The 24,912-nt window shown below is 37.2% G+C and overlaps 1 protein-coding gene across 1 annotated transcript in view; it reads right to left on the bottom strand.

Moving 5' to 3' along the window:
- The window catches only part of tweek (transmembrane protein KIAA1109 homolog tweek), a 1,221,702-nt gene that overhangs the window by 552,072 nt on the left and 644,718 nt on the right, over positions 1-24,912 (bottom strand). The window contains 1 exon segment of the mRNA XM_090406645.1: positions 16,296-16,369. Coding sequence (XP_090262771.1) covers positions 16,296-16,369 — 74 coding nt within the window.

Below are 24,912 nucleotides of genomic sequence, written 5' to 3' on the forward strand. Positions count from 1 at the left end.
GATCCAACATTACATGTAAAGGAAAAAGTGATATGTCTTCATCATCTACAAAGGAGTTGGATGAGAGAAATGATGCGAGGAGGTCAGCCTAAATATCAAGAAGGTGGCAAGATATTCTGCAATTTGTTGAAGAGGCTCAGAAATGGAGGAAAGAGTACTGTAAAAGGAATTAGAGATGATAAAGGTGACATGAAAACTGGAGAAAAAGATATTCTTGAAGTATGGAGTAATTATTTTGAAAAATTGCTAAATGAAACAATCAGTGACAGCACAGTGATAATAAACACTGACCAGGCATGCAATCAGGAATACATATCCATACTTAACACGTTCGCTGCCAACTACGAGTATACTCGTAGTTGGTATATGAGCCTCACAAGCCAGCTACGAATATACTCGTATGATGCTTACTGCCAGCAACGAGATCACCCGTACTGACCTTGAAGAAATGAAAATGCTTAGCTTGTGGAGCTAGCAGGAAAAGTGTGTATACTCGTAGATGGTATATAAGCCACACAAGCCAACTACGAATATACTCGTATGTCGATTACCGCCAGCAACAAGATCACCCCTACTGACCATGAAGAAGTGAAATCGCTTAGTGTACGGGAACAAACTATGCCCGAGTAGCGTGGCAGCGAACGTGTTAAAGTAGAAACAGACATCAATAGCTTGAAATGTGGAAAGGTAGCTGGAGTAGATGATATTCAACCAGAAATTATTATTATTATTACCTAAGACCCCATGGAGTCGAAGACTCATCTAGGAGGTCCTTTTATCATACACACAGCTCATCATACCATGCTTTAAACACACTCAAATTCTCTGCAGACACCACACTCTCAAGCAAGGCATTCCAATCATTCACAATTCTGCATGGGAAAAAAACCTGCTTCTCACTCCCCTACTCACACCCTCTTTATACAGTTTCCAGGGATGACCTCTGGTTCTCCCCCGATCTCCCACTATTTTCTGTAGAACCTCTCCAGCATTAATCCTATAACAACCCCTTAATAACTTGTAGGTCTCTATGATATCTCACCTCTTCCTCCTGTCCAGCAGATTCTGCAAGTTGCATCTTCTCCATCTTTCCACATACTCAACATTCCGGAGGTTAGAAACTATCTTGGTCAGTCGCCTCTGGACCCCTTCCAACATCTCTTCATCCTTCTGAAAACCAGATGACCAAATCTGGGCACAATAGTCCATGTGAGGCCTAATCAATCCCGACTTCTACAAGTCAACGCATCATTCCCAGAAGCCTTTGTGTTGTCTTCACAATTTTGGCTATGTGTCCCCTAAATTTCAGATCCTTATCCACTGTCACCTCCAGATCTCATATTTCCTCCACCTCCGACAATATATCCTCACCAAGCATAAATTCTGCATCCCATTTTTGTTTTCCAAATTTTAAAACCTTAAATTTTGCAACATTGAACTCATCCCCATTCCCGTGTACAATCACTCAGTTTATTCAAGTCTTCTTGTAAGGCCACAACATCTCTACTCTTCATGGTTCGTCCCAACTTTGCATCATCTGCAAACAACTGAATATCTCCATCCAAATCTTCACCAATATAATTAATATACAAGTTAAACAGCAATGGCCCTAAAACAGACCCCTGAGGCACACCACCAGTAACTTTCCTTTTCCTGGATATCGCTCCCACATACACAACTTGTTGATACCCAACAGATAGCCAGTCTCCAATCTAATATCCAACCCCATCCACTCTAGTTTGACTATCAACTTATCATGCAGTAATCTATCAAAAGGCTTTGCGAAATGTAAGTATATTACTGTGTATCCTTCTCCTCTGTCCATGGAAGCAGTCACCTTATTGTAATAAGTAATAATAAAATAGTAATAAGTAGATTACTAAAACACGACCTCCATTTAGTAAATCCATACTATCCATGAAAGATAATACGATTGTTGTCAAACCGATTCTGGATCCTAGTTTCTCACAAGCTTCTCCAACAACTTAATTACAACACCTGACACACAGAGTTTCTATAGTTTGATGCTTGAGTTCTATCACCTATCAAGACTCGTATTAAAAAAATATGTCAAGGCTGGTGTCAACTTCCTGGCACATTCCTTCAGAATACGTGGTGATATATTATCCAGTCCCACAGCCTTATTTACATCTAGTTTGCTAAACTCCCCATGCACCTCTTGCTCACTTACAGTCAGTCTCTCTTCCCCATCATCAACTGCTCTCAATCTCTCCATGAAGTCACATTTACAAGATTGAAAGACCTTTATGAACTGCTCATTAAGTATATCCACCACACCTTCTACAACAGCAGTCTTTATACCATTTTCTCCAATCAATGTCATTCTTCCATAATCATTCTTTCTTTTGCTGGCTACATATCAAAAGAACCTCTTAGGATTATTTTTGGCTTCATTAGCTAACTGTTGTTCATACCTCTTTAGCTACCCTCACCAACCAAGTCAACTGCCTTGTCTGGTCTTTGTAGTCCTCATGGAATTGGTTATTTTCACTTCTCTTATGCTGCCTCCATAATGCCCTTTTTCTCTGTATTGCATGCTTAATCTCTTCATTCATCCATTTCACACCTACCTTATTTAACCTTCTCACCCTTGGAATACATTTAGACATTGCATCTACTAGATAGTTTTTGAAAATCCCCAAGCTGCATTGATCTCTTTTCCAGCTAATTTCTCATTCCTTGTTACACCTGCAAACTGTCTCCTGAGCTCTTCATAATCACCCCCCCCCCCCTTTGTAGTTCCACATATACCTTTTTCTTACAGAGGTTCTCACACTGCTGGCAACCACCCAGGTAATCACCTCATGGTTAGTCTCACCAACTGGTGGGTGATTTGACACTTCATTTATAATTACATCCTCTGATGAGATGACCAAATCCAAGACCCTCAATCCTCATGTGCCTTCTGTTACATACTCTCTGAGGTAGTTATCCCTCAAAAACTCATTTTCTTTATTTCCAGTTGCTATCTCATCATTCCAGTCTATATTGCCATAATTAAAATCGTGCATAATGATCACTCTTTTCTTATTTGCTTGGATAATTTGATTATTCATTTCATAGTCACTACCATCCACATTTCCTGGTCTATAACAACATCCAATCAAGTATTTCATTCCATTCACCTCTATCTCACACCATACTGCCTCAAAACCACTGGCACTATTTCCCTCTTGCATCTCTACTTTGTATGGACATAACTCTTTCTTTATCATCAACAGCACTCCCATTCTCTTTTTACTCCTTCTATCCTCACGAAACATATCATACCCTTACATCTCTATTCCTGTCACGATGTTGTCCTCATCTATCCATGTCTCACTTATTCCGACAATGTTTGGGTAAACAGACGCAATTAGTGCAACCATTTCATCTGCCTTGTTTTCTTATACTTGTAGTATTTGTATATAAACAAGACAGCTCATTCCTGGATCTACAGTGAGTTCCACTGATACCACTCATTCAATGTGATCTCTCTATGCTCGACTGGGGCCATTTCCCTTTCTGCTTACTCATTTTAGAACTCTCTTCAATTCCAACTGTTTCCTCTTGATCTCGGGTTATCCCATTCCTTTCCTGTCTACACATGCTCTCACATGCTGCGTACCCCTGTCCTCCCCTGAGCAACCCCGTTCCCCTGTTCATCTTGCACACCCATTCTCTCATTTCCAATACTCATGTCACTTACTTCCTCATTCATAACCACCTCTTCAATCTCTCCTGCTCTTCCACATCACTTCCCACTTGATCTGATTCATTCTCTGTACTCACTTCTCTACCTTCCATCAACAGTCCCTCCAAGCAAATCACACCATAACCACTGTACTGCATTTGATGTGTGATGAACTGCACATCAAATGCAGTCGATCGCTCCCATACATTTCACTTCGTCCTTCAAACTCATTCCACGCGTTAACAAATTGTACTTCCCTCTCCTCACACATTTCAGCCAACATATCATTCATAATCCTTGCTCTAAACTTCATCTCACCACAGTCATACCCAGGCAACATGCTTACTACCGTTCCTGTCATCACACCATTATCTGTCTAAGCAGCCTCTTGATATCCAGAATGGATATCAGCCTCCTGATATCCATTCTGACGTGCTCTTTGTCTTCTGTCAAGTCATTCGTACGTATTAAAACCATCAACTTCTTTGCTCACTCATTTCTCATATCCAATGCCTCAATCACTCTACTCATTTTACTGCCTGGAAAACATACCTTGTGCATCCTCTCATCCAGCACACCTTTAATAATGGCGTAGCCATACAAATGCTCAAGTATGGAGGTATAAAAGTCTTACAGTGGCTGCACTGCATAGTTCAGAAGGCCTGGCCAGAGGGACAAATTCCCGATGATTGGAGTAGAGCTTTCATAATACCCATATATAAAAAGGGAAATAAAACTGAATGAGAGAATTACAGAGGTATTTCCCCCACTGAGTGTTTCTGGTAAGATTTATGCAAGTATACTTGAGAAATGGTTGAGAAGGATTGTGGAAGAGAAGATTGGTGAAGAACAAGCTGGATTCAGGCCAAATAAAGACTGTCATGATCAGATTTTCACTTTACGACAAATAGCTGAGAAATCATGGGAATATAACAAAGATCTGTATTTAAGTTTTGTATATCTGGAAAAGGCATATGACAAGGCACCAAGAGAGAAGCTGTTCAAAACGCAACATTTGAATGCTATCGGTGGGGCATTACTTCAAGCAATACTTAGTCTTTATCTGAGTTGTAAGTCAGCATATAGAATTGAAGTATAGGAAGATGGTTTAATCTTAAATCTGGTGTGAGATAAGGATGTACATTACATGATCTGTTAATGTTAGCTCTTTGCTTTATGCAGATGATGTTATACTTCTAAATAAATCCACTACAAGTCTGCAAGATTCTATGACTAAATTAAATAACTGCTGTAATAGATATGGTATGAAGGTCAGCAATAACAAGAAAAAAACAATGAAAATAGGCAGAAGCATTGAAGATATCAACTGCATTGTGAATGGAAAACTTATAGAACAAGTAAAACATTTCAGCTACTTAGGCAAGATTTTAGTGAAGATGGTAAAGTAAATATGGAAATAGACATCGGAATCAACAAAGCTGGTATGGTAGGAAGTCAAATGAATAAATTTATATGGAATAAAAGAGAAATTAGTCAAAACACTAAATTATATATACAAGCTGTATACAAGACAGTGTTCAAACCAATTTTAACTTATGGATTTGAGAGTTGGGTTACAAGTAAAACCCTTGACCAAAGACTAGAGACCACAGATATTAGAGTCCAGAAAGACTTGGTTCGTGAACAGATAGCATCAATAGCAATATCATATAAAAACAAGAATATTAGGAAAGAACTTGACATTATTAGCATCCAGGAGTGTGTTAGCAGAGATAATCTCTGGTGGTATGGTCACTTAAACAGAATGGAGGAGGAAAAATTAGCAAAACAAGTGGATTGATACAGTAAAAATTGCCTTAAAAGATAGAAATACAAGATCTGATAATGTCGGAGTCTTGACAGGTAATAGATTGATTTGGAGGAAAACTATAGATAGTAAGTTAGTAATGGCGTAAATTTTCATGTAGTACTATCATATCCTGTACACCCCTTGGCGGTACATTTCTGGAATTTGATGATGATGACAGCAAAACGTAATTGATGTAACATGGCAGATCAGCTTGCAAATTGGCTCCTTTCAAGTACAGGTATGTGGATATTTTAACAAGGTGTGGCAAAATATCTGTGATAAGTAGGACTATATGCCCAAAAGCATATAGTCTGCATCCCTTTATCCATATCATAGAATATAAATTTGGACAAGATACCATGGGCTAATGTACTCTTTACAGATGAGAGTCATTTTAGTCTTTCCTCTTTTTCTAGATGACACTTTATCTGGTGTGAAAGTGGTACTGCTTACCATCTGGTTAGCATGAGAATGTTCTTGAAAGGGATAGGTGTGGCAGTGCTGGGGTCATGGTGTGGGGAGGCATTATGCATAATGGATGCACCAAATTACAAGTGCTGGAAAAAGGGACTAGGACTGGTTACTGATGTTACAACAAAGTTCTTCAACGTCATGTTGTTCCATGATGCTGTAGGCAAAGAATTCATTTTTATTATTATTCAGGCTTCCATGGAGTCAAAAGACTTTTTATGGATGACAGTGCTACACCACATCATATACAAGCAGTGGGGGATACTTCTGGAGACCAAGGAGATTAATCGAATCGAGTGGCCACATGCTCCTTAGATCTCAACCCCATAGAACACATTTGGGATGCAATAGGGAGACACACTGCTGTTCAAAATTCTCCTTCAGAAAATAAACAAGGACTTATCCTTGCTCTGAAGGAGGAGTGGACCAGTTTGCCTTAAGAACTGAATCACTTGGTACTAAGCATGGTACGACATTGTGAGAGTTGCATTGCAGTTCAGGGTGGACATGTTCCATACTGAAATGTCTCTCTACAGTTTTCTGTAAGCACTGTACATTAATTCCTTACCTATGTCCTTAGAAAATTTGTAACTTTTGTCAAAAACTAATTGCAATTTAATTTGTATGAAATTTAAAACACATTTTTTGTTGGAGTCTTGTAATATAATTTATTAGTATTCTGGCAGTATATTTAACTGGTAATTAGTTTACGGAATTAACAATGCATATAAAGTATATTAATTAAAGGTAACTTTAATGAATAACTTCTATATTTCGGCAACGTCACGTTGCCATCTTCAGGAACATAAAGATATGGTATGTGCACGCAGGTACTAACAAAAGCAAATGAGGAAGAAAGCAAGAAACTAATATTGTTCCTAAAGTCCTAATGGTGCCCTATGGTGGGCTAATTTGGTTGTCTTGGCAGTTGGGCTGAAGTTCTCATAATGTAAGTCTCCCAAATTTGGGGTAGTTTCATGCACCCAAATTTGTTGAGGTTAGGAACGTTTTTTAGAGCTGCTGATGATTCCTTGAATAATCTTTCATATTTAAACTTGCTGCGGTGTATTATTTTTGTTTTCTTCCAGCGAATTCTATGGGGGGTATCTAAGGCATGGTCTGCCAGCCCAGAGCGACTGTACTGGTGAAACCGGATGTAGTCTTTGTGTTCTGAAATCCTGATATTTGCTGTTCTGCCTGTTTGGCCAAAGTAGGACAATTTGCAGCTGCAAGGGACCTGGTATACACCAGGTAGGTCTAGGGGAAGTGGTTGGTCTTTGGTAGAGTGGATAAGGGATGCCAACTTTTTATATGGTCTGTAACAAAAAGTAAAGTCATATTTTTTGAGGATATTGGTTATTTTCTCAGAGGTGCCCTGGATGTAGGGGATGGTGATAGATTTGGTGTAATCTTTATTGTGGAGGGGGGTTGTGGTTTACTGGTTTTAGTATTTTTTGGGGGTTATAGCCATTGGCTAAGAAAGTGTTGAGGATGTGGTTTAGTTCAGTAGTTAGGGCCTTGTCATCTGAGCAGATTAATTTTTCCCTGTTATATAGTGTTTTTATAACCCCATATTGTTGTGTGTGTGGGGGGATTGCTGGTGAATGTATCTGCCAGTATGGGTGGGTTTTCTGTAAAGAGAGAAAACCAAAGATCCATCAAGCTGGCGAGTGATTAAAGTGTCTAGGAAGGGGAGGGTGTTGTTTTTTCATTGTTGTTTTCCTCTTTTTCTAAGGTGAACTGGACTCTGGGGTGTTGGTTGTTTAAGTGTGTTAGGAAGGAGTGGAGTGTGTCTGAGCCATGTGGCCAGATAGCGAACACATCATCCAAGTAACGAAGCCAAATAGTGGGTTTTTGTGGGGCGGAGTTTAAGGCTTTCTCTTCAAAGGTCTCCATAAAGAAGTTGGCCAAGGGTGAGGAAAGTGGTGAACCCATGGCTGTTCCCTCTATCTGTTTGTAGAACTTTTCTTGCCAAACAAAATAGCCTGAGTTCATTGTGAACTGAAATAGAGCTGAGATATCGGGAGGAAACTTGGCTTGGATGAGCTCTAGGGTTTCTTTGAGTGGAACATTAGTGAATATAGAGGAGACGTCAGAAATGACCATTATGTCAGTTTGTTGGAGTGAGAGGTTTTCTATACTGGCTTTAAAGTGGGCTGAGTTTTTTATGTGTGATGGTGTGTTGCCAGTATAGTGTGTGAGCGTTTTGGCTAAATGTTTGGCTAATTTATATGTGGGGGAATTAATGCCATCCACTATGGGACGTAATGGCACATTCTGTTTATGTATTTTTGGGAGTCCATATAATCGGAGGGGTCTAGAGTTATAAGGTTTTAGTTTGTTAACTCTAGACCCCCCGATTATATGGACTCCCAAAAATACATGTTCACAAATACACCATCACACATAAAAAACTCAGTCCACTTTAAAGCCAGCATAGAAAACCTCTCACTCCAACAAACTGACATAATGGTCATTTCTGACGTCTCCTCCCTATTCACTAATGTCCCACTCAAAGAAACCCTAGAGCTCATCCAAGCCAAGTTTCCTCCCGATATCTCAGCCCTATTTCAGTTATTATTAATGTTAGCTCTTTGCTTTGAAATGTCTCTCTACAGAAAACTGTAGAGAGACATTTCAGTATGGAACAACTGAAATGTATGACCAACGTATAAGCCTTGCTACTAGAATGGCAGTATATTTATGTCCAGATATGGCTACAGTTATGAAAATGTTTTAATATAGAGGTGAAAATGTAGTTTATTCCTAGCTTTTCAACTCCAGTGTGTGTGTGTGTAAGTATGTCTGTATATATATAAATGGAGAATTATACAATAATTTGCATTGAGAATCCTGCTATTTTCAACTCAATCCTGGTTTGTCGTTCTCTCTCTAACATCTTATTTCCACTCCAGATATACAAATTGGCCAATCATTCGAAAATCAGTTTTAATAGCCTCTCTTTTTTTCATTATCATTATTTTACTTTAACTTTGGTGATTGAAATATTCACATTCATCATAGTTAGTTAGTGATAATACTCCTTGGAACATTCTCCTAAACCTTGCAGAGATATTGTGATGTGTTTCAACTGCCTTTTTAACATTTAGTTCATTTAACAACTCATTTACCATTTGTCTACTTACTTTTAGTACCTCCTGCATCATCCCATCCTTACTCAATCTTCGCAATCACTCTGACTGCTTGCAGTTTTTAAGTCCTCTGAATGTTCATCTTCTCAACCACAATCCATGACAATCCTCTATACACATTCAAAACATTGGATCTTTTCTTAACCAGTTATTTTCTTAACTTCAAGTACACTCTTGAGGTGATTAATCCTCTTGGTAATTCAGATCACAATCTCATTCAGGTTTTGTCTCTTGTGGAACATCCTTCTCTCAGCCATTCACAACTTGTGTAGTTTAGCATTACAGCATTGCCAAATGAAAAAATCTCAATGATTTCTATTACTCCTTTGCATGGTCAAACTACTCTTCATTCTTCAAATCCAAGTACTTGTTGTGACCTTGTTATAGTAATTGTTCATGTCGGAATGAAGATTTTGATTCCTCACTCTATTCCAAATTCCCACCCTATATCTATTCTGTGGTTCTGTAAAAAGGTGGGCCTGGGTACTCCAAAAGAGAGAAAGAAAAAAAACTGCTTATTGGGAGTCGTTTAAAAAAAAAAGAAGCTTAATTTACAGCTTACACTGAAGCCTTCAATGCTTGCTAAATCATCATTAAAAAAAGCTGTCTGACTTTGAAAGGACTAAATGTAGAAACTCACCACATGTGTTAATAGGAGTTGCGCCTTCAGGTCCTTCCCAAAAGGGCTTATCTTTCATCCATCTGTGCTTCCCCCCCCCCCCCCCCAGATGTAGCATTGCAACATCTTCTTGATATGTTTATACCTTTGATATTTTTCAACTTTCTCCTCTATATTTTTTCTTCTTTTATAGAGAGGTAATTTCTGTAGGCAAAAGATAAATTCCTCCAGGGCAGCACATGCCTGGTGAATTAATTCTAGAACATATTCTAGCTCCAAGACTGTGCTGTAACATGTTTTAACTAATTCTATAGTTTATTCAGTACATTGGGCACTGACAGTCTAAACTAATGCAAGTTCTAGCAGTTCATTTTTCATACACTCTACAGTAATTTGTGTTAATGATTTTTGAAACTTTTTGTGTGTGTGTGTGTGTGTGTGTGTGTGTGTGTGTGTGTGTGTGTGTGTGTGTGTGTGTGTGTAACAACATTTAGCACTATATAAATGGAAAAAAAAAGTTTTTGCATATTTCTTACAGTGATATATACAAAAATTACAACACAACACTACCTACACCTAATCTGTTTTTTACTAAGTGACAATGTTTGTATTGTTACTTACCTTACTCATCATTATCAGATTCCTGACATATACAGGATATGATAGTACTACATGACAAATTTACATCATTACTAACTTCGTATCTACCATTTTCCTCCAGATCAGTCTGTTACCTGTCAAGACTCCAATACTATCAGGTCTTATATTTCTATCTTCTAAGGCACTTTTTACTGTATCAATCCACCTATATCTTGGTCTTCCTCTGTTTCTTTTTCCTGCCAACTGGACAGAGAACCTATCTTTTGTTTGTTTTGTTTTGCCTATCTTTCTTCTTACTTACCTCACTCTCACCTATTAAATGAGATGATCTTCAATAATCAATTTTTATGGCATACTTATTTAACAGATAGACCAACGTAACAGATAAGCTTAGGCGTTGATGGTTATTCATGACTTATTTTTCACGGTATTAACAACACCACAAACACTTTTATCAAAAAAGATGTTTTATTAACAGTAATATTTCACTGATTTTCAACTCAGCATCATCAGAGCACAACACACATGTAAACGCGACAGTGAGTGAGTGAAACAATATAATTGCAAAAGACAAAAGATCTAAAGTGCTATTTTTGGCGCCCTCTAACGAAAAAAAAAAAAAAAAACCAGCAGTTATCCAGGAGTTTTTCTTAGGATAACCGTCTCTCAGATTTTTGGCAAATTAATGCAACCATATTTGTTAAGGTTGGGAGAATTCTCCAAAACGATTGCTGACTCAAAAAATAATCTTTCAGATCTATAATGACTCCTAAATAGCACATTCGTTTTCCTCCATCTAATCCTGTGTGAAGGAGTGTCCAAAGCATGGTCTGCCAGTCCCGACTTGCCATAGTAATGGTAGCGAATGTATCTTTAATGTTCTTCCAGGCGGATGTTCACTGATCTTCCTGTTTGCCCATAATAGGCCAAGTCACAGTCACATGGAACTTCATACACTCCTGGGTGTGCTAAAGGGTGAAGTTTATCCTTTGGTGAGCGGATCAGAGTTGCCAGCTTGACATGAGGCTTGAAGGTGGTGCGAAGGCCATGTTTCACCAATACTTTGGCTATCTTTTCCGATGTACCTCTGATGTAGGGAATAGAAATGGTCATGTTGTATTCTTGTGTATTAGGGGGGGGCAAGGTAATGGGCCTATGTAGTATTTTTTCTATTTTGTAGGGATTGTAGCCATTGGCTAAGAACGTATGGCGCAGGTACTGGAGTTCAGTGGTCAGAGCTGTATCGTTAGAACAAATGGCTCTGGCTCTATGTGTAAGTGTTTTTAAAATACCGTACTGTTGGACTGGATGATGATGTGATTGTTTATGTAGGTATCTTCCTGTGTGTGTAGGCTTTCTCTAAATAGAAAAAGATAGTGATCCATCTGAAAGGCGGGTGACTAATGTGTCAAGAAATGGTAAACAGTTATTTGATTCTTTTTCTACTGTGAAGTGAATTTTGAGATGTTGGCTGTTTAGATAGGTGACAAAAGCATCCAAATTGTCTTGTCCATGGGGCCAGATGGCAAACACATCATCTACATAGCACAACCACACTTGTGGCTTGTATGTAGCTGTGGTAAGTACTTTGTTTTCAAAGTGTTCCATGTAAAAATTTGCTAACGGGGGAGAGAGGGGGGGAACCCATAGCAGTACCATTAATCTGTTTGTAGAATTCCCCTCCCCATGTAAAGTAACCCGCATTCATGGTAAATTAAAATAATTCAAAAATATCTTGATTAAATCAAGATTGTCTATAAGTGGTACTTGGTAAATAGGGAGGTGACATCGAAACTAACCATTATGTCTGAATTTTTTAGGATTAGATTTTTAACCAGTGTTTTGAAATGGATTGAATTTTTTACAAAAGTAGAGGAGTTGCCAGTAAGAGGGGCAAGCGATTAGCTAAATGCCGGGCCAGTTTATATGTGGGAATATCTATGCTATCAACTATGAGGCATAGGGGAATATTAGTTTTGTGGATTTTTGGTAATCCATAAATACGGGGTGTTTTAACATGAATTGGTTTTATTTTCCTGATGATTTCTTTGGGCCATGAAGTCACTTTTTTCAGTAATTTTCGGACTTTTTTCTTTTGCGACATCGTAGGGTCTCGATGTATAATTTGATACGTGGAACTGTCACATATGAGATCTTGCATTTTTCTGTTAGCGCTTCTTCGAGAACAAATCGCCGCTACTCGCATAGAGCTTAGTAAGCTAAACATATCTATCACAGCTCTACAACAAGAACTAATAAACGTGTTAAATCCTGAAATATGGACTGTCCTACAGCAGATCTCCGAAGTTGCAGCAAAAAAAAAGAATTCACAAAAGTTAAAAGCAAGCACCTAAAGAAATTTGAACTACTACAACAGCGCCAACATACGAAGCCCCGACCGCAACTTCGACGAGACCACATGGTCGTAAACCTATCGTCGGAAACACTCACTGAAGAAGCCAAGAACGCTCTCAGTTTAGGACATAACTTTGCTGTCGCGCCCAAACAAATTCCTAAACTCGAAATTATGATGAAAGTAGAATGGGGTATCCACGATCTTCTGCCAACAATGGCCAATAATGTGCGACTAGACATAGCAAGTATTATAAACAAGGCTAAGCCTCTAAAAAGCAATATGCCACGTAAGCAAATAACTGCCCTAAAAAAGTTATATAATAATAAAAATATTATTATTACAAAAGCCGATAAAGGAAATGCAACAGTTATCATGAATAAAAAAGAGTATAACAGAAAAATGGAAGATCTCATATGTGACAGTTCCACGTATCAAATTATACATCGAGACCCTACAATGTCGCAAAAGAAAAAAGTCCAAAAATTACTGAAAAAAGTGACATCATGGCCCAAAGAAATCATCAGGAAAATAAAACCAATTCATGTTAAAACGCCCCCTATTTATGGATTACCAAAAATCCACAAAACTAATATTCCCCTACGCCCCATAGTTGATAGCATAGATAGTCTCACATATAAACTGGCCCGGCATTTAGCTAAGTCGCTTGCCCCTCTTACTGGCAACTCCTCTACTTTTGTAAAAAATTCAATCCATTTCAAAACACTGGTTAAAAATCTAATCCTAAAAAATTCAGACATAATGGTTAGTTTCGATGTCGCCTCCCTATTTACCAATGTACCACTTATAGACACTCTTGATTTAATCAAGTCTAAATTTCCCCCAGATATTTTTGAATTATTTCAATTTACCATGAATGCAGGTTACTTTACATGGGGGGGGAGGGGAATTCTACAAACAGATTAATGGTACTGCTATGGGTTCCCCCCCCTCTCTCCCCCGTTAGCAAATTTTTACATGGAACACTTTGAAAACAAAGTACTTACCACAGCTACATACAAGCCACAAGTGTGGTTGTGCTATGTAGATGATGTGTTTGCCATCTGGCCCCATGGACAAGACAATTTGGATGCTTTTGTCACCTATCTAAACAGCCAACATCTCAAAATTCACTTCACAGTAGAAAAAGAATCAAATAACTGTTTACCATTTCTTGACACATTAGTCACCCGCCTTTCAGATGGATCACTATCTTTTTCTATTTACAGAAAGCCTACACACACAGGAAGATACCTACATAAACAATCACATCATCATCCAGTCCAACAGTATGGCATTTTAAAAACACTTACACACAGAGCCAGAGCCATTTGTTCTAACGATATAGCTCTGACCACTGAACTCCAGTACCTGCGCCATACATTCTTAGCCAACGGCTACAATCCCTACAAAATAGATAAAATACTACATAGGCCCATTACTCTGCCCTTCCCTAATACACAAGAATACAACATGACCATTTCTATTCCCTATATCAGAGGTACATCGGAAAAGATAGCCAAAGTATTGTTGAAACATGGCCTTCGCACCACCTTCAAACCTCATGTCAAGCTGGCAACTCTGATCCGCTCACCAAAGGATAAACTTCACCCTTTAGCACACCCAGGAGTGTATGAAGTTCCATGTGACTGTGACTTGGCCTATTATGGGCATACAGGAAGATCAGTGAACATCTGCCTGGAAGAACATTAAAGATACATTCGCTACCATTACTATGGCAAGTCGGGACTGGCAGACCACGCTTTGGACAGTCGTTATAGATCTGAAAGATTATTTTTTGAGTCAGCAATGACTTTGGAGAATTCTCCCAACCTTAACAAATATGGTTGCATTAATTTGCCAAAAATCTGGGAGACGGTTATCCTAAGAAAAACTCCTGGATAACTGCTGGTTTTTTTTTTTTTTTTTTTTTTTTTTTTTCCCGTTAGAGGGAGCCAAAAATAGCACTTTAGATCTTTTGTCTTTTGCAATTATATTGTTTCACTCACTCACTGTCGCGTTTACATGTGTGTTGTGCTCTGATGATGCCGAGTTGAAAATCAGCGAAATATTACTGTTAATAAAACATCTTTGTTGATAAAAGTGTTTGTGGTGTTGTTAATACCGTGAAAAATAAGTCATGAGATAGACCAATGGAGTATTTCCACCTTTGGACAATTAGTCAACTTCGGTAGAAACACAACTTTACACAATGACAGCTAACATGAAACGCAATTAACACTCATATACCAACTTGTAGCTTCCACAATTCTTACAGGTATAACCATGAGGATTTTAGTGTTTTATATAATTCCTGTTCATATCCTACTCTTTCCTTATCTTTAGATAAGGCTTTCAAACCTTATCTATAGCTAGCTACTGTCATCTACACTTCTAAGGATCCTCTACCTCCTCTATCAGTTCCAGGTGCTTACAAAGTTCCACGTTCCTGCAACTTATCTTCTTATGTTCAAACTGGGAGATCTGCTAACATCTGTCTAGAAGAACAAAAAAAATACATCTCTCAGCATAAGTGTGGTTAGTCAGGACTTGATGACCATGCCCTGAATACTTTGCACAGAATCAAATGAAAAAAAAATATATATTATGCTTCATCACCTCTTTCTCCTTGCACTAAACTTCCCAAGATTTGGAAAACTCCAATTCTTAGGCCTCCTATCCAAAACAGCTAAGGCTAGCCAACAGTATCCATATAGAGCACTCTTCCTCACAGAACTTTAGGCTTTAGGTCTAATATTTTCTCCTTAGTGTTTGTTCAGATTTGTGTGTGCTTTTGCAATTTTAATACTGTTTCCCTGATAATGTCTCAGTGAATGAAATGAAATATAGGAGTGATTAAATGTGTTGTTTAATTATGTATGTGTGCTGTATTTATTCCATTAAACCCCATAATGAGTTAAAACCAGCAGATAAGTCTCGATAGCCAATTTTTGCATTATAGTCACCTATCAAGAGTATCTCTCATAAAATTTCAGAATTTTGTTTGGAACCTCCCCCATCCCACCCCTGTACATAACTTTCTTTTGGGCTTCAAAGTCGGCCACTTTTGATTTTTTTGCAAATTTTGAGGCAATTTTTTTTAATAAGAAATGCTTCAATAAAGATGATTTTGGAATTGCATCATTTTACTACGAGAATATATAAAGCATACAAAACAATTAGACTTGTGGGCTGAACCTGGTGCCTACAGGGTAGAATAAAATGGAGAAACAGATCACTTGGAATTCCTAAAGCAAGTGGCTGCTGCCTTGAAAAAAAAAAAAAAGTTTGTCTGAAAATGCAAACAAGAAACCCAAAATTATACAACTTGAACATTAAAATAGCAGCAAAAAATATCACTAACTTCACAATTTGAAAATAAGCTGTGATTAATTTTAAAATCTTCCAAAATGATAAAAATGCTATGTACACCAAATAAAAGTGGCTGCCATAATTAACAGAATACCAAGAAAAATCTAAAAAAAAGTTTCTTCCATCAAAGGATCAGATTATCAAATAACTCACTTTCATCAAAATATAAAATTATTCAGCTTCAATTGCATTTGATGATTTCATGGACTAATTTCAAAACTTACCTCTTTATTCAGCGTTGCTCTCTGTTCATTCCAGTATTCATATGCATTTTTATAATTCAGCCAAACTAAAACAGCTAAAAAAATTTCAACATAAGTAAATTTAGTTGTGATATTACAAACACACACACAGAAATTTATTTATTTATGTATCCGTTATTATTTTATTTATTAATTTATCTTTGATAACTCATTATACTGTATTCATCCCACTTTCTCCTTGATCATTTAATTAAAGCAAATCTCCTCAGGAATATCAAGAAGGTCCTGCTTCAATATTACTCCTTCAGAAAAGTTCAGTTTTGTAGGGGTTAGTGTGATTAGCATTGTCCCAAGTAATGTTGTACTAAGGAGTTGCTCTGATCGTTTCTGGGAAAACGTTTTCAACCAGAATGTCAAATGAATGGAGTGTTTTCACTGATTTCGCAAATCCTACCAACCTTCCAAACTCATCTGGATAAATAAGGGTGACATTTTCCCAATTGAATGTTCACCTGTTACATGCATAACCAAAAAGATGGTGTATTTACAATCCCAGATGTTATTCCTTTTTTTAATTTTGCTGTTGGTTGATGTACAAATAGTTTCTTCTCTCAGGTTAGGATTTGCTGAGGGCTTTGAGGAGGAATTCTCCCTTCATTCTGAAATGAAGGGAGAATTCCATGTCAGAGGTCCCAACCCACTATAGATCCACACATTTGCTCACTATTCACCAAGCAATGAATACAAGTTGTACACTCAGAAGTAGAATGCCAGGTTACTCTGATGCTTTTGCCAGCACCTCATCAAGCCTTGAATCTTGTTTCTGGATCATGAGGGAGAAAACATTTGACACTGTTGACCCTTGCAGTCAAGTCCACTAGCCAACTGATTCTAGCTGGGCTATCCAGGACATTGCTCATCTTGTTGAATATGGTTCAAAGTACTGAGATTATCAACTCCCCCCCCCACCCCCGATGTCCAATTACACCTCTCCATAAATAGGGCAGGACACTGGATCAGAGTTTTGGAGATGTGGAAAATAGGACAGTATAAAAGACTCATGAGAATTAGGCAAATGACAGATAATACACGGAACCAAACCTGTTATATTTTTAAAGCAACAGAGGCTTTTCAAAAAGATGTTGAACAATCTTGCTGGTTTTTGTTCTGACAGAATGTGAGTGAAGGGAGTGTGCATATAGCACCTTGCAGGGAACACTGTCAAGGCACTGGGTTGATTGGAGTCTGGGGCCTGCATAAGATTTATGTCCACTAGTCCACCCTGCTGCAAACAACTTCCCACAAAAACAGCAGATTGTTTTCAAAAAATATCAAAAACACAACCAAAAACTGCAACAGAACAGCAACAATAAGCTCCCCCCCCCCCCCCCCCCGCATCAGAGCAAAAACATTTCCAAATAAACTTGACTGAAAACTGGGGTTTCAATACTAACATCATTGGCATGTAATACTTCCACAGGTATCAAAACCTGATATTTTACAATGCAGCAGGGTCGACTTTCTTGCATTATGGACAAGCTGAGAGGTTTGGTGGTCAGTGAGATCCAGCTGACCATACCTGGACATTTGTATGGATTGCACAGAAAAAAAAAAGCTATACTTCACAACAGCAAATACAAATTTAAGACTTTTTTTTAATATTTTTTTTGGAATCAGAAGCAGATTTAAAAACCAATCAAATACATATAGTTGTATGAAACTTCCCAAAATTTTGGAAACAGTAATTCTTAGACCTCTCATCCAACAGCCAAGGCTAGCTATCAGAATGCAGAGGGCCTAGACTATTTATAAAACATTAGGCTTCTACCCTAAGATCTTATTGTTTGAGTGTTTTTCTCAAGTCTTATTACAATTATGTTGTATCCCAGATGAAGTCTCTGTGATAGACATGTAATTTTGGAACTATTAAACCAGTCTTTAATTATATTATTATGCAGTTTTCATCATCAAATTCCTGAATGTACAGGATGTCATGATAGTACTTACATAAAGAAGTGACATCATTGCTAACTTCTTATCAACAATTTTCCCTTAAATTACTTGTTATTTGCCAAGACTACAATATTATCAGATATATTTCTTTCTTCTAAGGCACTTTTTATAAATTTTATCAATCCACACAGATCTTAGTCTTCCTCTGGGTCTCTTCCCCGCCATCCTGGCAAGAATGTTTCACTAACCTTTTCTATCCCATTTTGTTGACATGACAATACCACCTGAGATTAGCTCTTCTAACACATTTCTGAATGCTAACAATGTCAAGTTCTATCCTCATTTTTCATATGATACTGCCATTGATGCCATTTTTCTTGGAACCCACATATCAGTGATCTCTAGTGTTTCATCAAGTTTTATTTCTAACCCAGTTCTAAAATCCATAAGTTAAAATGGCTTGAACACTGTGCTGTATATGGCTAGTTTTGTGTTTTGACTAATTTCTCTCTTATTCCATATAAATTTATCCAGTTGACTTCCAATCATACCAGCACTGCTACTTCTGCTGTCTATATCCATATTTAATTTGCCATCTTCACTAAAAGTTATGCCTACTGAAATGAAATGTTTTACTTGTTCTATATGTTCTGCATTCAGAACACAGCTGAAGATTTTTTCATGTTCCTGCCTATTTTGATAATTAAGGTCTTTTTATCGCTGATTTTCATACCAAATTTATCACAGCAGTAATTCAATTTAGTCAGAGAATCCTTCAGACTTTTGTTGGATATATATAAAAGTATAACATCATCTGCATAAAGAAAAGAGTTGAGATTAACATCTCCTATTTTAATATCAGGTTTAATACCACTTTCCTTCATATAATAAATTTAGTTTAATCCTTTATCCAAGTGTGAGCAAACAAAGTTTGTGCCTGAAAGTATCTTCAGGACTGGGGTAAGGTGGTACAACACCAGGACAACTCCTTGCAAAGGTGGAGCAAGCTAATCTCAGTATCTCCTATAATGCAAAACACATCTCCTTGCGGATATGTCTAATGTTATGCATTAAGGGAAGACATATCCACAAGGAGATGTGTTTTGCATTATAGGAGATACTGAGATAGGAGTTTTGGTAGCTTGCTCCACCTTTTCAAGGAGTTGCCCTGGTGTTGTACCACCTTACCCCAGTCCTGAAGATACTTTCAGGCGCAAACTTTGTTTGCTCACACTTGGATAAAGGATTAAACTAAATTTATTATACTCTAACCAAGTGAAAAATAAACTTTCAACATCTTTCTCTAAATCCAGAGTAATTTATTAAAAAAGGGTGGCACACCATTTGGCAACTCCTATAGGTAGAGATGACCTGCTAATGCTTCTGCCTGGTATCTCCACTTGTCTCCACTTGGGCCTGGCTCCCACTGAAGAGACCTCAATAAAGGTCAAAACTAGTCTGGGTAGTGGCTCTTCCCTTAATGCATAATATTAGACATATCTGCAAGGAGATGTGTTTTGCATTATAGGAGATACTGAGATAGGACAGTTGGTAGCTTGCTCCACCTTTGCAAGGAGTTGCCTGGTGTTGTACCACCTTACCCAAGTCCTGAAGATACTTTCAGGTGTAAACTTTGTTTGCTCACACTTGGATAAAGGATTAAACTAAATTTATTATACTCTAACCAAGTGAAAAATAAACTTTCAGCATTCAACTTTCCTTCATAATATAATTGAAACTGATGACGAACAACAGTGGGGATAACGTACACCCTTGTCTCACACCTGATTTAACATCGAACCATCTTCTTGTACTTCCTTCAATTTTAACTGCTGACTTACAATTCAAATACAGACTACATGTTGTTTGATATAATGTTCGATTTACACAGTATAACTGAAACCTTTTGAACAGCTCTTCTCTTGGCACCATGTCATATGCCTTTTCCAAATCTACAAAACTTAAATACAGATCCTTGTTATATTCTCATTACTTCTCCACTATTTGTCTCAAAGTGAAATTGGATCCTGACAACCTGTATTTGGCACGAATCCAGCTTGTTCTTCTCCAAGCTTTGCTTCCACAATTCTTCTTAGCTATTTCTCAAGTATATTTGCATTAATCTTAGGAGGATATAACATCAACAAAGTAATTACTTCAGACATCAGAAATATCTTCAGATTCCATGTCATCTTTATCATCTCTGATTCTCTTAATAGTACTCTTTCCTCCATTTCTAAGCTTCTTCAGCCTCCAGAATAATTTGTCCCCAATATCAGTAATGCAAACATCAGTAATGATATTTGTTTTCAATGTTATTACTTAATCTTTCCATGACATTTCATTAGCTAATATTACACAGTGCTTTGCTTTCTTGTATTTTTCTCTGTGTTCTCTAAGAGCAGAAGCAGAATTACTTACCAGCAACTTTCAGTATGCTTTCCTCTTTTCCATGACTGCCTCTTTAATTTCCTCTGAGTCGACCATGTGTTTTGGATTTTCATGTCATTATAGACAACCTCATGACATGCCTTTCTGGCTGAATCAATCAATGTTTTCTTTAGGGTTTGGGCACTGAATCTCTAAGGTTTGGTTCTTGTTTTCAAAATTTTTCATTTTTTCTTGAATAATATTTGTGTATTTCAGTCTACATTTCACCTCCTAAAGTTGTTCAGCTTTGAATGATTTTAAAACTTTCTTACACTTTCTTCTTTTCAGTATGAAATTCATTTTATCCTGCTCAAAAGTAAATGACAATCACTTTCAATTTCAAATCCTATGTATACTCTTGTGTCCTGAACCAGTAGGAAAATATTGTTATCAACAATAAAACAGTCAATGAGCCTTCTTATTTCTTGTATCTTCTCTCGATGTGTATTTGTGCACAATTTTGTGTTGAAATATAGTATTGGTAATAACTAGTCCAGTCTTGAAGAGAAATCTAGCAGGTACATCATTATTATCATCTTTGCTCTTTTCTCCAAATTTAAGAAGAATATTTCTATATGTCTGGTAAATCATTTCCTACTGTGCTGTTCAGATCTTGAACAAGGACCAACTCAACCTTTTTCATTGCGTCAGCTGCCTTCTCTAATGCATCAAAAAATTCCTCCACTTTTTCATTATTAGAACCTTCTCTGGGGCCATAGGCACAAATAAATCTCACTCCCCAGTTCCCGATTATGATATTTACCCACATCAATCTACTTGATGTTGTTTGTCATCAAAGAAGATCATCTTCATATTTAGTGTTGAATATTAAAGTTATGGTTTCTTTTCCCTAATTGTTATTGCTTGAATATAACATCTTATATTTGTTGATTATAAAGTTCTCACTTGTTTTGTTTTCCTTATTTCAGTAATTCCTATTATGTTGATCAGGTACTTATCCAAGTCTTCAGCTAGTTCAATTTCTTGTCCATTGATGCGTCTTATACTGATGGTTCTGATCTTGAACTCTGGATATTGTGAGTTTGGATTTGCTCCACTCTCCGACTTTTTGCTGTTCATCCTGATTCTCTGATACAGACAATGTGGGGCCTTGTTTAACTGGGCAATGCCTTAGTCAGAATGAAATTCTGCCATGTTGTAATATCATATTGCATTATGGTTTAAGCTAAAAAGGATATACTTTGGTTGACATAATCTGATATTGCTAGTTCATCCTATTTCATTCAATATCTAGGTAGATATCTAACAGGGGACACCACTCAAAGGCAAGGATTGGACATTTGGTTGGATTTTTTAACAGGCTATATGGAAGTCTCCTCCCAGTTATCAAAATTTGACCTTTATGCATCCTTTGTGCAATTTTCATTCCTTTATACCTGATCTGTTATTTACTATAGAATCCAAACTAGTATACACATTGACTATATATAGTTCACCATTACCTTCCTATGCCATGGGATCCTTAGGGGTCTCATGACAGTTCCAAGCCTGGATAAAGGAGGAGGATTGGTCAGATGAGTGTCGATGCTTTGACCGTAAAGAAAAAACACGATTGTTATCTGATACCTATACAATCAACAGCTACAACATGCCGGCTCGGGCATCGCCCGGATAAACAAGGCCCACAATACCAATCGAACGATCAGGATTGGATCGAAAAGTGGGATACCGAAAGGAAACAGAAACTGAAACTAACAGAACTGTTATCAGCAGGAACATGGAATGTGCGGACACTCTGGATGTCAGGAAAATTAGAACTACTTCATGAGGAAATGAAGATATACTAGGATTGGCAGAGATGAGATGGACATCATCTGGAAAGCTCAATGAATGCAAAGTAATATGGTCAGGACATGACACCATGCACGAAGTAGAAGTTGGCTTCCTTCTTAGCAAAAGAGCTCGAGAGGCACTGTTAGGCTACAAACCAGTCAAGGAACGAATCATAGTTGCAAGATTTCAGGCAAAACCATTCAACATGTCAATAGTCCAGATATATGCACCCACATCTGACAGCACAGATGAGGATATTGACTTATTCTAAAGATCTGACAGAGACAATAGAAACAATATCAAAGCAAGATGTGCTAATTATTGAAGGAGATTGGAATGCCAAAGTTGGAATAGACAATGATGGTTGGGAAAGAGTCATGGGAAAATATTGTTTTGGAGAAGGTGAAAAATGAGCAAGGTGAAAAATTGTTAGAATTTGCTGTGGACCACGAGATGATGATCTGTAATATAAGATTCCAACAAAAGGAGTGTAGAAAATGAACGTGGTGACCAAATGATGGGAAAACCAAAAACATGATTGATATGATTATGATTAAAAGAAGATGGATAACATCAGTACAGCAATGTTGAACTTTTCAAGGAGCGGATGTAGACTCGGACCATAGTTTAATGATTGCAAACATCAAGTTGAAATTAAAAAAGGAATATAAACCCCAATATCAGAAGAGAAGAGATACAGCATGAATAAGTGAAGCAGAAATAGGAAGAAGGTACAGAATAGTGTTAGAAGAGAAACTTAAAATTGTGGCGAAAGGAAAAAAACTCAAATTTAAGAGTGAAAAGAGTAATGAAGGCGATAGAAGATGCAGCTGAAGAAACAGTACCAGAAGATCAAGAAGAAATGGATTACCCAAGAAACACTGAAGTTAGTACAGGAGAAAAGAATGTTGAAGATAAGAAGGGATACATCAGAACAAATAGAAGAAAGTGTAATGAGGTGAAAAAAGCAGTCAGAATGGATAAGATTAAATGGTTAGAAGCTCAATGCAACAATATAGAACAGTGCTATGGAGAGCATAAAACAAGGGAGGTATACAAAATGATCAGAACCATTAATAGAAAGTGGCAACCAAAACAGACCACAATTAAAGATGAAAAAGGCAAAGTATTGATGAATAAAGAAAAAATTGTACAGCAGTGGACTATAATTGTACAGCAGTGGACAAGATACTGTAGTGAGTTATATGAAGATAAACTAGATTCAGATAGCATTAGGAAACTTACTGAAGAATTGAAGCAGATATCACCACCAGGTAATGAGTATGATATGGACATTTTAAAAGGAGAGGTAGAATAAGCAACAGGACAGCTAAAACAACAAGAGTCTTGGTAATGATAACATTACTGGAGAAATGATTAAATATGGTGGTGAAAGTATGGTTACGGAAATGCACCAACTATGTAATATGGTATGGAAAGAAGGGAAAATGCCAGTGGAGTGGGTGAAATCAATATTAGTAACATTATACAAGAAAGGAAATAAGCTAGAATGTAAAAATTATAGAACAATTGCCTTGATAATCACCTTGGTAAAGTGATGATGATGATATTGACAGAAAGATTGAGAACACAATTGGAAGCATACCTTGCAGATGAGCAAGCAGGATTTAGGAAGGATAGAACTACAATTCAACAGATTTTGACAATGAGGATAATAGCAGAGAACGCTAGGAGAAAAAACAAAAACATATATACTTGCTTTGTTGATTTTCAGAAAGCATTTGACAGTATTGACCAGAAAGTGATATTAGCAGTTCTGGAATCCTATGGAATAGATAAAAAAACTAATAGCTATATTAAAAGATGTTCATCAGAATGCCGTTGCAGCAGTTAGAATAGGTGATGATTTGGGGAAATGGTTTAAAACAAGCAGAGGTACTAGACAGGGAGACCCAATATCACCAAGCATTTTCATCGCACATTTAGAAAGAGCAATGAACAAAGTGAAAGAAGATGCCAAAGGAATATCTGTACACAGAATGAGAATTAACAATCTGAGATTTGCAGGTGACATTGTTATTATTGAAGAAGACGAAAGAGAACTACAAAAAACACTGAAACTCTTAAATGAGGAAGGGAAGAGATTTCGATTTGTTATTAACTTGGAAAAAACAAAGACAATGGTATTTGGTGAGAAGAACATGAAACAAAAGATACAAGTGGATGGAACTGATATAGAATATGTAGAACAATTCACATATTTGGGAAGTAAACTGACATATGACTTGGACTGTAAAAAAGAAATAAAGATCAGGACTGCAAAGGGAAGAACAAATCTGAAGGCCATGGATAACATTTGGAAAAGTAAAGTAATCAGCCTGCAAACAAAACTAAGAGTACTGGAAACATACATCTTCAGTGGTGTACTGTATGGATCTGAAACGTGGGTAATAAATAAGGAATCAAGAAAAAGAATTTTGGCATTTGAAAGAACTTGTTA

Source organism: Typopeltis vanoorti, chromosome 16, assembly GCF_054136105.1.
Source record: "Typopeltis vanoorti isolate ZY-2024b chromosome 16, IOZ_Tvanoo_1.0, whole genome shotgun sequence".
Taxonomy (NCBI): Eukaryota; Metazoa; Arthropoda; class Arachnida; order Uropygi; family Thelyphonidae; genus Typopeltis; species Typopeltis vanoorti.